Source organism: Pagrus pagrus (assembly GCF_965226575.1).
Source record: "Pagrus pagrus genome assembly, chromosome: 12".
Lineage (NCBI taxonomy): Eukaryota > Metazoa > Chordata > Actinopteri > Spariformes > Sparidae > Pagrus > Pagrus pagrus.
Genome location: NC_140196.1, coordinates 12,623,210 through 12,638,252, shown reverse-complemented (window position 1 = coordinate 12,638,252; position 15,043 = coordinate 12,623,210). Strand labels below are relative to the sequence as shown.

Here is a 15,043-nt window from a genome sequence, read left to right as displayed (position 1 = left end):
GAACACAACTGTAGATAAGTCTATTTCTCTGTTTGTTTTGTGCGTTTATGCTTTCTATACTAAATTAGTTTTTGATGAAGGGATGAATGAATGTTACAACAGCTCAAGATCTCGAATTAATTATATCGTTATCTCGGGAAAACAAAGTTTCGTTACCTCGAGATCTCGAGAAATCACAGTACAAACTGCTGCATGCACTGTAAGTTTTACTTCAAGTTCTCATGATACAAATAGAGAACAAAAGGTCAAACACAATGCCAAGAAAAGAATATCAGATCTCTTGTGATCGTCAAGTTTTTGGCATGCCATGGCACATCAGGAAAAGAAGTTGTCATGTCGTATTCCCATCACTTGACAAAAAAACAAAAAGCCCTCTGAATCCAGCTGAGGAAAAGCCTTACATGAGCTTTTTTGGCCTTGAAAATAACCTTCGAAAATGGCAAAGAAAAGCTGTTTGTTCTTATAAAAATCCCCATCAAAACATGCATCAGAAGACATCTTTATGTAGATGTAGAATATGTGCAGAACACCCAGAAATGCAGTTGGAGACTAAATACCTAAAGAAATAATATGTATAGCCGGTGATAATCTGAATTGTCATGCTCACTCAAATATGCATACAGTTAGTTAAATTAAGAAATGCGCGGTTTTGGACGTCCAGATCGACGTCACTGTTCGATTCTGCAAGAATGAATGGGCTGGTAGTAGGATTCATCCTGATTTAAATAAATAAACAGTCAGTGGTCATGGAAAGGCAGGCAGACGGGCAGGACGAACAATGGGGCCTTTGGCAGGATGCTGGTCTCCTGAGTGTCCTGCCTGTACTTGGTGGTGAGGGGTTTTGAAGAAAAATGACCCATTGTCTCGCTCATCCTGCTTCTGAGCCTGAGCAGTGAAACGATGCCTCTGGATGCCCGCCCAGGATGACCTACCGTAAAGCATAGAATAAGCTCCTGCTTTATCCACATGGACAGGTACGTACAGCTTTTCATTGTCTTTTTGTTTCACTGTGGTGCTGTTGATAATGCTGAAGGCTCTTGAGGAATTATTGGATTTTTATGTATAAACGACGGCTTTGACTTTTTACTTTTACTAACATTTCAGTTCGACTGGAAATGTAGATTGATACAACTTGAAGTCGAGTGGCAGAAAAGTAGGTTTGTTTTTATTTTCCTTCATAATAATTGATACATTTTCTATACTGGAGGGTAAAGACCAATGCTTAGAGGTTAGTTAGTTTTTAACACAGTCTATTGTTGTTTCCCACTGTGTCCTGTTGTCATCATTGAAAATCAGTTGTTTCATTTAAAAGAAAAAAAAGGACATTTAGTCCTGAGAAAACATGAGCATGGGTAGAAAAACAAAACACTCTCTGGACAGAACCTGTGTCTCAAAGGAAGTACTTCCCAGGAAACAAAACTCTACACAGACAATGGTGGCTATATTTGTTTTTGCTAGTTAATCCCTTCGCTCTACACAGAGGAAACAACGTCACAAAGAGGAGGATGCGTGGCTCCTCTGATCTATCCTCTCCTCTCCCCTAATTTCTTCAGCTGGAGAGTCTTTTTTCTCTTCAAGAGTGTAATAGATAGAACCATTAAATACTGAAACTAGCTACTGGTTTATATTCAGTACATTTGAATGGTGCACTTTCTAAACAAGTAGGGGTTTAAACATTTTCAAATCAGAAAAGAAACAACCTATTTTTGTGATAACAAAAGTGAATCAGTTTAACAGGAAAGCAGTCCACAATGCCAGAATCATTGAGCCCGCAGCAGATATACCAAGCCTTCCTGTGCAGGTTATCCCAGAGAGAGTTGTAGCTATAGTGAAAGTCTGTGTGCTTTACCGGAGTGCACTGTGGCAAATGACCATAGAGATGAATTGTACAGTAATAACTTTTTCCTGTATTCCTCTACACAAATATTCGTAATTAGATGGATCAAATGAACTGGAATACTATAATTCAACCTTTGGCTGTGTTAAAGATCTGACACAGGTTTGTTCTGATGTTTTCCATCTAATGTTACCCAAAATCAACTGGGTCATTGCTCCCAATATCAGGAGGGTTATCCTCAAACATGGTCTGACTGAGTCAAAACAAGTCATTTACCTCAAAGTGTCTAAAAGGGTTATGAAAGTTCATGCAGAGCCTGTGTTGATTTAATACATGATTGCCATCTAGTGGAGAAACACACACACTGACATTATACAAGAAAAGAAGATAAATTGCATACTATATTTGTAAAGCAAACATACTAATTATACTGACTAATATGTATTAATTAGCAGGTGTTATTTATCTGTTTGTGAATAATATTCACCACATATGTTATGATATAATCAAATGATGACCTTGAAGGTTAATATTTTGCCTAATCGTGTGCCTGTTCTTTGCAATTTTACAGGCTTAATAACCAAGCTTTAAATGTCACATGAGTTAACTAGTACCCGATACAGTATGCACACATGTACAGTTTTTATCTGAGCTTTTGTTGTGTAAGTGTACGCCAAAGAGAGAGGCTATATTGCTGTTATCAGCAGTCCTGCAGCATTGCTACCAGTGTATGGAGTTCACTGAGTTGGAGAAGGGCAACGGCGGCACAAAGGCATCTGGAAGGAAGGAGCTGCAGTAAACATATCTCTGGTAGTCCAAATGACCCTGACTAGGTCTGCTGCTCCTTTGGGCTTGCCCCAGATCAGCCCGTGACATGGCCAGTTAAGACAAGATAATGTCAAAGATTAAGGCCCCCCAGCTCTGCAAGCCAAGCAGTGATTTTGTTTTATTTGGATGTGTAGTTGGATTTTACTGCCCTGATGAGAAACACTTCATCAGTCAATCAATGTAGGTTTTTTATTTATTTATGTGAGTGTTATATGATAATGTATCTTAACGTTCATCTTGGTCAGAATCCTGTTTCAAAGTAAATGACAGAGATAAAATTCAGGTGAGGAAATCTGAAATGCAGACTTATCAAAATGAATTATGTATACTGGAATCAGCTTAGACAAATTCAGTGGAAAAACACACAGGATATCCTTCAATTGTCAACTATATCGCCCTGGTTTTGAATACACATTGTCAACAATATAGCCTAAATCATCAGTCAGTCTTGTTTTCAAGATGTCTGTTCTGACAAAGGCCAAACATGATACATGTGGATACTGTGTCATGAAGCTTACAGTCAGTCATGTACAGAAGCCACTGTTGATGAAAAAACACAGGTTTTCACTTTTTTCCAGTGTTAATACCTCTCCTGTAAAAAAATCTAACAGGCACAAAAAGTAAGGCAAGGCAAGATTTTTGAACTCTTGATGCCATTCAGCCATGTACCTCACATAATGCATCGACATCGATGTACATATCGAGAGTTTTAAATGGCAAATCCATACTAGCAGAACTTTGCAGCATATCAGGGCAGTAAAAATGAACCTCCATCTGAGACAAGAAAGAAGCCTATTCTATTTTTATACATACGTCTGATTTATGACTAAAACTATTTCAATGTTGGCATTTTACATTTCTGTAAAACCATGGATATGTTAAAACTTAGGTTCAATTTTAATGTTATCGTGTGACAATGCTGTGCTTAAGCTCTGGTTAGGTTTAGGCACAAAATCATGTGGTTAGGCTTAGGAAAAGATTATGTTTATGCTTACAATACCTGTTTGGGTCACCACAAATGCAGCTGAAGCTATCCCAACTGCCCGTTGCCACAAAGATTGGAAATTGTGCCGACGTCTCCTTCAAACTGTCCACTGGTTTCACACTTACAGATGTTGAAAACGGTGGTCACTAGCTTGGCAGCCTTCTCCATCTCCAGATATGACAGCCGGGTCATAAGAACATAATGTAGCCTAAATACAGAAACATCAATATGGTACGTAACCTATGGCACGTACAAATGTGAAGGTATTAGTGGTTTGCTGAAATGTTAACTGCCAACATTTTATCCTGGAGGCTAGGCTGATAAGTGAGTTTGAAAACTCATTCTGAGTGAAGAAATAATATTTTTTATTTCCATGTGCACAACAGATGAGAAATATGAGTCATGACATCCATTATAATTTCAGAGGGGAGGTGAAGCCGTGAGTTATATAGCAACCCCACTCAACCCCTTTTTTAATTGGACGTATGACTTGTGTTTTTAAGTGAGTATAAATATGGGATGAAAAATGAGGGCTTCACTTGTTATGCTAAATAATTTTGGGATATGATGGAATCTTTTATGAAGTGTATTCCCTTGACATATTAACAAATATTAATTGTATTATATCTATTTGTTTATTTGTACAGGAGTTGCTATTTTTTAGCAACTGAACCACAGAACACTAATGATGAAAACGAGTTTCCATTGTTTTGTGAGTGCAGTGCTAAAACAGTGTAATGCACACTCAAAACAAGTTGCTTTGCCCGTATGTGGGAGATGCAGAGCCCTGGCTGAGGGAAGTTGTTGGCATTCACCTCAAGGCTTTTCATCTCAGTCGCTTCAGTGGAGTCCAGCCTTAGTAAAACTGGCACGGGACGCACTCACCCCGGGGGTAGGATAGGCTCGGCTGAGAAACTGGGAGAAAAATGAACAAATGAGATGGGACTGCCACCACTCTCAGGCTGCCTATGGGATAGCCCCCCACAGCCTGGTAAGAGCAGCTTAATGATAGTAGTAGGAGAGATGAGAGAGAGGAGGAGTCCGAGCAGCAAGTTGCATGTTTTTGCTCTGGTGTCTTGTGTCACTCTTTTCTCTGAGGGTGGGGGCACATCCAAGTCACATGGTGGAGCTTGATCTGTTACATAAACACAGACCTCCACAGCCCCCAGTCTGCTCACATCAACTTTGTTCAGTAAATACATGTGGTTAAAACTCTTGTGATGACATTGGTGGCGGCCAAGGAGAGTTGTCGAGATGTTCACTCCTCCATGTTGCATCATTTTAACACTCGGCTACGCTGCCAACCCTCACAGCTCCCAGTGGCCTCTTAAAGGTGAAACAGTCTGCGAATAAAAAAATCATTCAGGTAAAATGTTTCTATTTACAATAAACGTTTAAAAGAAACAGTTCATACGGGACATGTACCACAACAATTTCACTGATTGCTTTTTAGAATAAATTTGACGTGTTTATTTGGCAGCTGTCATATTGGATTCTTTTTGTCCAAATCTCACCGATGTCACCACATATGAAAAAACAAAGATCTATTTTACATTTAGCACCAAATATAACTTTAACCTAATGAATATTAAACACCATCATTTGGCTGTCGCATGATGCCAGTCCTTGTAACAACAGCAATGTCAAACAGTGTCTTACAGGGGAATACTGTACCATTTGCCCCGCCCTGGGCAGTCCAATCAATATTTATCAACATGAACTGCAGTCTCCCAAAGCTAGAAGAGCCTGAATGACACAGGGACAACACATTCAAAACTAGGCTAGTCATTGGTTTGACTCTTTGCATTTGTGCACTTTTGTTTTGAGCAGTTCAAATATTTTAGTGCAGTTTTCAAAAACCAGCTCATTTTACAAATGTACTGTGTTTCCCATCAGCCATATAAATGCTGTTCTACCATGTGAAGAATAATGAAATTAACTGCCCAGGAATAAATATTATATTAATGGTAAATATGATGATTGTGAACTATTTTTCTATAATTTAACTACAAGGAATTTTTGTTGTGACACAGTCTCACTCTATACGACCTACACATGCAAACAAGACCATTAGCCAGGAGATTGGCTATTGGCTATCTTTATAATTGCATGGTATTGAGTCTCAGCCGGAGGAAAGAAGCTGCTCTGTAGTCTGATGGTACTTTTGCCAGTTTAGGCTTACACTGTGCATCCTGCAGATAGCCCTAATTTCAAAAGAAAAATAGTGTTAAAAATATGCTGCATTTTTCTTTCACATATTTCCAAAACAACAAAAGGGCCACACAATCAACCAAAAAAACCCATGGTTTACTGTACATGTTATTTTTAAAACTGTAACTTAGAAAGATCTGTAAAATACAAAAATGTGTAAAATCGTTTTTACATTTATAACCAAATACAACTTGAATTTAAGATGATTAAAAATACCATGTATGAAATTAAAAAGTAAAAGATGAAATATGAAATGAAAGATCGAACATTCAATTAAAGCACAGTAAAACCTCAGTGAGTGTTAATTAAATCCCCACCATGAGCAGCAAGTTCTACTAACTGTCTAGGAATATAACTCTGACTGTATAATTGACTTTTGGTTGAATGTTCACTCATCAACCATCTCCACTGGACCATCTGTGTCTCTTGGATGACGGGAAGATTTTGGATCTAGAGAAATGCACTGCAACTTAAAAACACGTGCTCATCTGTCCCTTAGGGATAGCACATGTCCAAACCCCAAATGCTCTAGTCATTCCAGCAGCATCCCCTGTCTCTGTTTCCTCAGTGCTGCACCAGGGGTGCTCGCTACGCCACATCTCCTCAGTCAGACGGAGAGGGGAGGCTTGAAGGCGAGGCCTCCGGAGTATGGGTCCTGCAGGCCCAGATGGCTTGGCTCTCAGAGCTCTCTGTAGACTGCAAACTACTCAGACAGAATCTGATCTAAATGCAAAGACTCATTTGCTTGTATTATTTTATTCTTGACACGTCTTGCTGCTATAGTCCTTGCTCTCTGACCAACTGAAGGCAGTCTCATATTCGTAACGATGTAGTCAGACTCAGGAAATAAAGAATTCTTCATCATCATTTACGGAACTAGGTTAAAACTGTGATCTGATTGATGGGGGCCTTGCTGATGTTGTTGAACGTTATTCTTCGCTTTATAGCGGTATACAGGTCATAACTAAGGGTTATTGAGGGCCTTGTGAAAGTAACATTATAATAATATGGTCACTCTGACAAAGACCAGACACATTTCACTGATGCAAGCCAGACACCAACCCGTTTGTCTGTCCTCTATTAAAGGTAGTTGAGTTTAGATCCCTTTCCACACTTGACAGCAAAGTCTGGCACACAGAAGAAAGAAATGGGGACATTCCTTTCCGATTTTAATCTTGCATCCTCATCTGTACTTTGTCCCGTCATTTAAAGGCTCAAAAGAAATGTAATGAGGTGTGTGTGTTTGAGAAAGAGACAGAGGCTTCTGCACACATACAGCCGTTCTTGCTCTAATGTGAAAAAATCTATCACGTGCCTTAAGTAACGTGTGCTACTGCGCTCCGCATGCCGGGGTGAAAGCTTGAAGAGTAAACATCAAGTCAGAAAGGACATGTAGCGGGAGTGCGGAGTGCGACCCATCCACTGCTCTGTTATCTGGCCATCCGCCTGGATGGAGGATCTAAATATTATGGCACTTGATATGACTGAGCGTACCTGCTGGTTACATTCTAGCGGATCTGCACTGAGGCAAGGTGGCTTATGTCTCAGTGACACTTCTGTCCTCAAAGTCCCTGTCTCACTCCTTTGTCTCACAGAGTTGTTTTTCCATAAGTGTCACCCACTGTAAACTGTTATGTAATTGACAGAAAATATAGAGGTTGCTCCTCTGCATTTACCTCTGTTGATGTGTGTGTGCATGAAATTTCACAGCGTTATGGGGACATTTATGCTAAGTGGGGACATTGTGGATGTCTGAGGGTTAAGGCTTGTTTTAAGGTCAAGGGTAGATTTAAGTGTAGGAAAGGGTTAGTGTGTGTGTGTGTGTGTGTGTGTGTGTGTGTGTGTGTGTGTGTGTGTGTGTGTGATACAGAGAGGGAGAGATGAGGATGTTTTAAAGATCTGCATTTTTGTAAACGTGTGAAGTGTTCTACAACTTTATACATCACCCTTTCTCTCAAAATGAGCTACTACTGATGCTGCATACATGGTTGGAGGGCATGAGGACAAGACGCTGAGATACATAGATGGATGGAGATGTAGAGAGAGTGGGAGGGATAGAGACAAAGTAAGAGAAACAGAGAGGGAGAGAGAGAGAGACCCTCTTCATCTGTGTTACAAATGTTGCACATGAGCGTTGGGGGGAGGTTGACTGCGTGTGCGATTAACACGCTCCCTCAGCTGGGTGTTCATTTCAGTCTGCAGTACGATATCCTCAAGTCTGAACCCTCGGATGAGGGTCACTTGCCAGAGGAGGATTTTTTTTCTGCCTCTCTGTTTTTTTATACTTCCTTCTTGGGCAGAAGGCTGGTGTAATAGAAACCAGACACAAGCTAGAATGTGAGGCATTCACAGCGGCGAGACCTCACTTCTTAACAGAGTGGGAAAAGAGGATAAATAGAAAGTCTTGTCTGATAAGTTCCATCATTGTTTCTGGTTTTTGCCACTCTGGAAGCTGTCAATAAGACAGAAAAGGCCAGGACGTTAGGATGGAAGTGGTATTCCATGGATCAGATATCTAGCGAGGGCTGAGGAGACCTTCAGGATGGGAAATGCATGTGCAACTTTTCCAGGTGGGTTGTTTCAGTTACTGACTTTGCCATAAAGAAACTACAGAAAATCATTATAGATGTACATTGTGAGGTCCTGTGTCTGAATTTACCCCGTTGAAAGATTATTGACATTGCAATTGTCATTCAAATATGAATATTTTCCCACAAAGGCAAAGCAACTGAACCAGTGTGAAAAGAAACTTTTGTTAGATTTTTAGAACAATATGATGCATGTTTAATCATTTTAAAAACTTTAGACATTAATGTATTTCTGATGAAATACCTGGTCCAACAATTGAAAAAAAATGGCTTAACCAAACACTGTGATCTTAACTATGTAACAGCACAAAGCTAAAGATGATACTACGCAGTCAACTACTATATTAAACAAGTTTGAATGTATACATGCGATAACTATTCTTGATTTAAGAGCTGCGCTGATATACATTTATATCTTGACATGGAAATAAGGTCAATTGAATTGAACTACCTCTACTGAAGTCAATTCATAGAATATCCCTTTATAATACACCCTTATTAAAATAAGTTTCTCTATTTTGTGGAATTTGAAAACATGAGTGAATGCATTTATTATACTTTAATATTTTTGTAACTGCAATACCTCTGTAGCTAATATTATTAGATAAGCTGTATTTCTATAACATTTAAATCTTAAAAAGTATGGCATTTGTGTTTCACTATTTTAAATGTTATATATGAAAATGATTTACTCCGTTGCTTTGTATGATATTTCAACAGACACGTATGAAGCTCAAACTCATGATCTCAGGCTTTATTTAGTCTCAAGCAAAACAACGCATTTACATTGGTGCGCTTGATGTGAACGTGTCACTCTTTAACTTCCGTAAAATCTAATCTTTATTTATTAATCAAACTAAGTCCCATGTAGATTAGAAATGTCTCTTCTGGGGAGACCTGGTTAAAATGGCAACAGCACTGAAAAATTTAAGCCAGAAAAGGCAGCAAATCCTTCACATAAGAGGCTGTAAAACACATCAACAGCAGGCGGATATCACACGTATAATAGTACAATATAAGGTGACTTGAAATGTTAAAAAAAAAATTATTATTATTTTTGACGGATATTACAATTGCGATATGATTCACGATTTTTATTTCACTAAAATAAACTATTAAAATCATGATAATGTGGCATGTAAGAAACATATTTTCTTACATCTGGAGAAAAAGATTTGTAGGCCAGGGCATCTCTGCAGCACTACAGTACTTCATTATGATGCTGTTTTGTCTGTTTTACCTTAATTAAAACACCACTGCTTCTGCGAGTTGGATATTGGTCTTGACCATATTTCAATTCTGATCATCTTTCGATGTATAGTACCATATAAGGTTATGTAATGTTGCTATGATACACAACATATTCATTCAAACTTTATTGTAAATCCTCGGTGTAGTGGCCCTCCTGTCATGTCATCCTGGGGCAGACATGAGCATCCCCACCATAGATGCCATCTGTCTCCATGTGGCTGTACCCCTCCCCAGCGTCAGCAGTGCTGGATCTGGAGGGGAGGCCTCGTGGCAGAGCAACAAGCCTCTCCTGTTCACTCAGATGGCAGGGGAGATGACACATCCCACGCCAGGGAACACAGTGCCGCAGTCATGAGATCAACGTGAACTCGGCAGCTCGGGCCCATGAATGGAGGGACAGAAGCGTTACGCTGTCTCCTCACTGCAGCTTCATTCACCTCACAGAGTCAGCAGTGACTCTGACTGTGAGGAGAGGATGACACTGTGAGGTTTCATGTCATCTGTTTTGCTGTGTTTGTGTGTGTGTCCCTTGGCACGAAGAAAAGCCGAGTACAGTATGTTTGTGAAGTGGCACTCAGTCTTGAAGCAGAATAGGCTTTTCATAGTCAGAGCACTGTCGGTTTCATTTTGTGTTTTCAGTCTGTCACCCTCTTGTCGAGTCCTTGGATCAAAGCTTTAATCAAAGTGATTGTTGTTGCTGGTGGAACTGTACGTGTTTTTTTCTCTTTTTTTTTGTTTATAATCTTTGCTTTTTTGCCATTCCAGCCCCTTTGCAAAGTATTTCAATCTGCTAGACTGTAATATTAGACATGTGTGGCTGTGTGTTTAGATAGGGTGGCTGAATGACATCACCCTGCTTACTGACATGAATCAACACGAGCCATTGTCTTGTGTTTGGCTGTGCAATTGATTGAAAGTGCTACAGTTCAAACGGCTACAGTTGAGCTGAGAGACATTTGCGAAGTAAGATTTGATGCTAATTTAAACTGAGACAGCTGCAAACAAAAAAAACTGCGTCCTCACAAGGTTAGTCAAAGATCCAAGCTGGATTAGAGCTAAAATTGTTTCAATTAGTTGATCGGCAACTATTATGATAATCCTTGGATCATTTAAGTCAATAATGGAAAGAACGATCTAGTTCCATGTTCTTAATGTGATTATTTGCTGGTTTTACTACATTATTTGCTCTACTAAAGTAAATTAAATATCTTTTGTTTTTGCGGGAGTGGTGGTCAAGTAAAATAACATATTTAAAGATGCCACTTTGGGCTCTTGAACATTTACAGACGATAGTTGACAGATTAAATGAAAATAATTAGTTGCAGCCTTCGTCTGGATTTGGTTAAACTTCAAAAAAACAGCACAGGCATTTGATCTAAGAACGTACCATTACAACATAGTACTACAAAGAAATATTCATTGGGATTCACAAAAACATTTGGTTCATCTGTGACTCATAGATTTTAATTGGTCCCTACTTGAGCTTAATCAATTCTTTATCCTCTTTTCACAGATTCTAGTTGAAAAGCTTGCTAGAGCAACATGAGCTGGAGCTTTCTCACTCGTCTCCTGGAAGAGATCCACCACCACTCCACCTTCGTGGGGAAAGTGTGGCTCACTGTGCTCATCATCTTCCGCATTGTGCTCACAGCGGTTGGAGGCGAGTCCATCTACTCGGACGAGCAGACCAAGTTCACCTGCAACACCAAGCAGCCGGGTTGCGACAACGTATGCTACGATGACTTTGCCCCTCTCTCGCATGTCCGCTTCTGGGTCTTCCAGATCATCATGATCTCCACTCCCTCCATCATGTACATGGGTTACGCCATCCACAAGATAGCCCGAACTTCAGATGAGGAGCGAAGGAAGAACCACAGGATTCGGAGAAAGCCTCCTCCTCACTCCAGATGGAGAGAGAGCCATCATTTGGAGGACGTCTTAGAGGAGGATGAAGACGACGATGCTGAGCCGATGATCTATGAGGATACGCTGGAGGTGCAAGAGGCCAAACCTGAAGCGGTGAGCAGCACTAACAAAGACCCACCAAAACACGACGGCCGCAGAAGAATAATGCAAGAAGGCCTGATGCGAATCTATGTTCTTCAGCTTATGTCTCGAGCTATTTTTGAGATCGCTTTCCTTGCAGGACAGTACCTCCTCTATGGTTTTCGAGTTAGTCCTTTGTATGTATGCAACAGGGTCCCCTGTCCACATAGAGTGGACTGTTTCATCTCCAGGCCCACAGAGAAAACAATCTTCCTCCTCATCATGTATGTGGTAAGCTGTCTTTGTCTCGTGCTAAACTTGTGTGAGATGCTTCACTTAGGAATTGGCACTTTTCGGGACACCCTTCGCATGAAGAGGAACCGGGGCCGACGGACATCCTACGGCTACCCGTTTTCACGCAACATCCCAGCCTCCCCTCCAGGATACAACCTTGTGATGAAGACAGAAAAACCTGGTAGAATCCCCAACAGCCTCATCACCCACGAGCAGAACGTGGCCAACGTGGCCCAGGAGCAGCAGTGCACCAGCCCAGACGAGAACATCCCTTCTGATTTGGCAAGCCTACACCGGCACCTGCGGGTCGCCCAGGAACAGCTCGATATGGCTTTTCAAACATATCAAACCAAAAACAACCCGCAAACATCCAGAACCAGTAGTCCTGTATCTGGGGGAACCATGGCAGAGCAAAATCGAGTCAATACAGTCCAGGAGAAACAGGGAGCAAGACCGAAATCAGCCACAGAGAAGGCTGCAACCATTGTAAAAAATGGAAAGACCTCTGTCTGGATCTAGAGGTGCATCTAATTTAGTAAATTAACAGTAAAAACTTTAAGGACTCCAGGACTGCACTGCAACAGAGCTGGAGGATATGTGTGCGTGTGAGACAATAACAAGAGAGAATTTCAATCACACCAGCTGAAGGAGTACAATACACAGTTTTGGGGGATAAAAGAGAAAACACACATGACGAAATGATCAAGTCCAGTATCATGAATCTTCTTTGTTACTGTAGTGTGTCATTTTGTGCTTGCCATAGCTTTTGGACATGATTAACATGCGCTCATTTAGTTAAACATCTCTAATTCCAACTAAAATGTCAAAATATAAACAGACTGCTGCGAGCTATTTATCTGATCTACCCTTGACTGCCGCTGAACTGGATTAATTTGAAGAAACTTAACTTTGTAAGTGTGTGATTGTACCCTCAATCCAAATTTGCAGTGAATGCAGTGAAAACACTGTACAAATGCACAGTGACTCATTTCTGAAGAACGCTGATTGTTGTTGGAAAGATGCATGTTTAGTATTTGGGGAGGTATTTTTGGATGTAGTATGGATGAGTGTTGCTGGAAGCAGATTAAATGTGAAATATTTTGATAAAGATAATGAAACAGGGCTGTGTCACTGTAGGCTCCTCTGGTCAACATCTGCTCAGTGTGATGATTTTCAGTCATTGCGTGCAAAGCCTTTATCTATGCTATATTTTCCAAAGCCTTGCAGTGTCACATCTGAAGGGGAAGCGGTAAGTGAATAGAAAATCTGATTATTTTCTAAACTAAATACTGATTTTCTGCATTCTGAAGCAGATGATGCATGCTTTACAACTGGGAACATACAACATAGGCTACAGTAGAAACCCCTTCCTTAGGTATTCAATTAGCTCTACGTTTATCTTCTGTTTAGGCATGTTAGGTTTTTCTGTCATTGAAGCAGTATGTTTCTAGATTTGGTTTCAGAGTAATATTTAATCCTGCCTTCACTGTTGTCATACTTCAAAGTGCCTCAAACTTTCAAAGACTGTTCTAGTATTTTATTCATGAAGAAATAAACTTATTTGAAACCTCTGATTTCTTGCTTTCTGACAGACATCTGCCTCCCTCCTTCATTTCGCACATAGCAATAATGTGTTTTGGAAACTGCAAATGAAAAAGAGAGAAACTCGCAATAAAGTGTATAGACAAGTATGTTGCTATAGCTCCAATCAAAGCATAAACAAAAGACATTCTAACATAAACCATCAGACAAATTGTACATGACTAAATTATACAAACTGATTCAATTTTATTTCATGGTTGGGATCAGATATGTTGAGAGTTTTGAAATGTAACGGGCAGTAAACCTCAGTTACACATAGTAGATTGTCAATTACGGTCAATCAACCTAAAGTAGATATGAATCACCCCATAACCAATTTGCAAAAAAGTTATCACTAAATTATCTCTACACCCACACACTTTCACTGTTTTCTCTTAGTTATAAGCAATGTATCAATATATTGTAGATCTATCTAAATTTGAAACAACTTCCAGGCTCTACCCACCAATGTAGGTTGCTTTGTATAGCAAGTGGCACAGAGAGAACAATACGACCTTATTGTCTGTTTACAGTAAAATGCAAGTTACATTCAAGAAGTTAACACACAAGTTAAACATACAGTTATATGACACATAATCATAGATTTTTCAAAGCACATCAAACAGTCATGGCCATAAAACATATCACATAACATCCTCAGATCCAGATCTTATTTAGCAGCACACTTAGTTTGGATTTTGGTTTAGCAATAGGATAGATGATGTGTGAAAGAAATCTTCAGCCTGTTTAAATAGAAAGGCATCATGTCAAATTCCAATGAGCTTGTTGTTTAAAAATGACAGTATTGAAATAATTGATCTGGAGAGCTGCTTCTGATCCCTATTGAAGAGCTTTTTGTCAAGCATCTCTGTTTGTGGAAGAAGCCATTCAGTGCACTTTCACATCACTTACTTTTTTTTAACAAACCGGCTTGTATCTTTTAAATCTTTAACCAGGTAATGAGTTACACATTTAGCTCTGTAAAAGTTTTACAGCGTTTTACTGAGTTAATGTTTATAGTGCCTCAGTGAGGGGTAAGTTATATGCCTGTATGCTGCTAGAATTTTGTCATAATTAACATAGAATTAACAATGGCAGAGTATTACAGTTTATAAAATTATAACATTTTATAAGAAATGCAGTTGTTATTATACTGTATTAGGTTTGTCTGTATATTCCAGGAAAAAAGAAAATGCTAATTATGAATCCAGAAATAGAATATATCTAATATAATATATTGGAATATGCGGTAACTCAAGTTGATAAATAAGAAATAATGCTACCTCTGAGAGGTAAAGCTGCTCTTCTGTTCAATATGCATACGATATACATACATGACTAATGAGCTAGACGTACAGTAACTGCAGTTGGTAATAAAATCTTTTTTAGTATCTTTTCTGTGCCGAATTGGTGGCAATGTTGATGTTGGTGACGTGTGTTGAGGGAGAGGATGTAGTTCACTGAGCGGTTTAACACAACTGT

At 39.6% G+C, this 15,043-nt stretch overlaps 1 protein-coding gene across 3 annotated transcripts; it reads left to right on the top strand.

Annotated features, from left to right (window-relative positions):
- Positions 1–302: 302 nt before the first annotated feature.
- Positions 303–13,551, top strand: gjc2 (gap junction protein gamma 2). 3 transcript variants are annotated; one of them, XM_084370064.1, is made up of 3 exons: positions 303–974; positions 1,105–1,153; positions 11,214–13,551. In XM_084370064.1, exon 3 carries the CDS (start codon positions 11,243–11,245, stop codon positions 12,497–12,499), a length of 1,257 nt encoding a protein of 418 aa, XP_084226190.1. In that variant the 5' UTR covers positions 303–974; positions 1,105–1,153; positions 11,214–11,242; the 3' UTR covers positions 12,500–13,551. The 3 variants fall into 3 exon arrangements, with proteins under 3 accessions (XP_084226190.1, XP_084226189.1, XP_084226191.1); XM_084370063.1 differs by lacking the exon at positions 1,105–1,153 and having other exon boundaries at positions 304–974; XM_084370065.1 differs by lacking the exons at positions 303–974; positions 1,105–1,153 and adding an exon at positions 8,035–8,431.
- Positions 13,552–15,043: the final 1,492 nt, after the last annotated feature.

Coding starts and splice junctions, on each gene's coding strand:
- gjc2 (XM_084370064.1), top strand. CDS start 11,243: ATGAGCTGGAGCTTTCTCACTCGTCTCCTGGAAGAGATCCACCACCAC.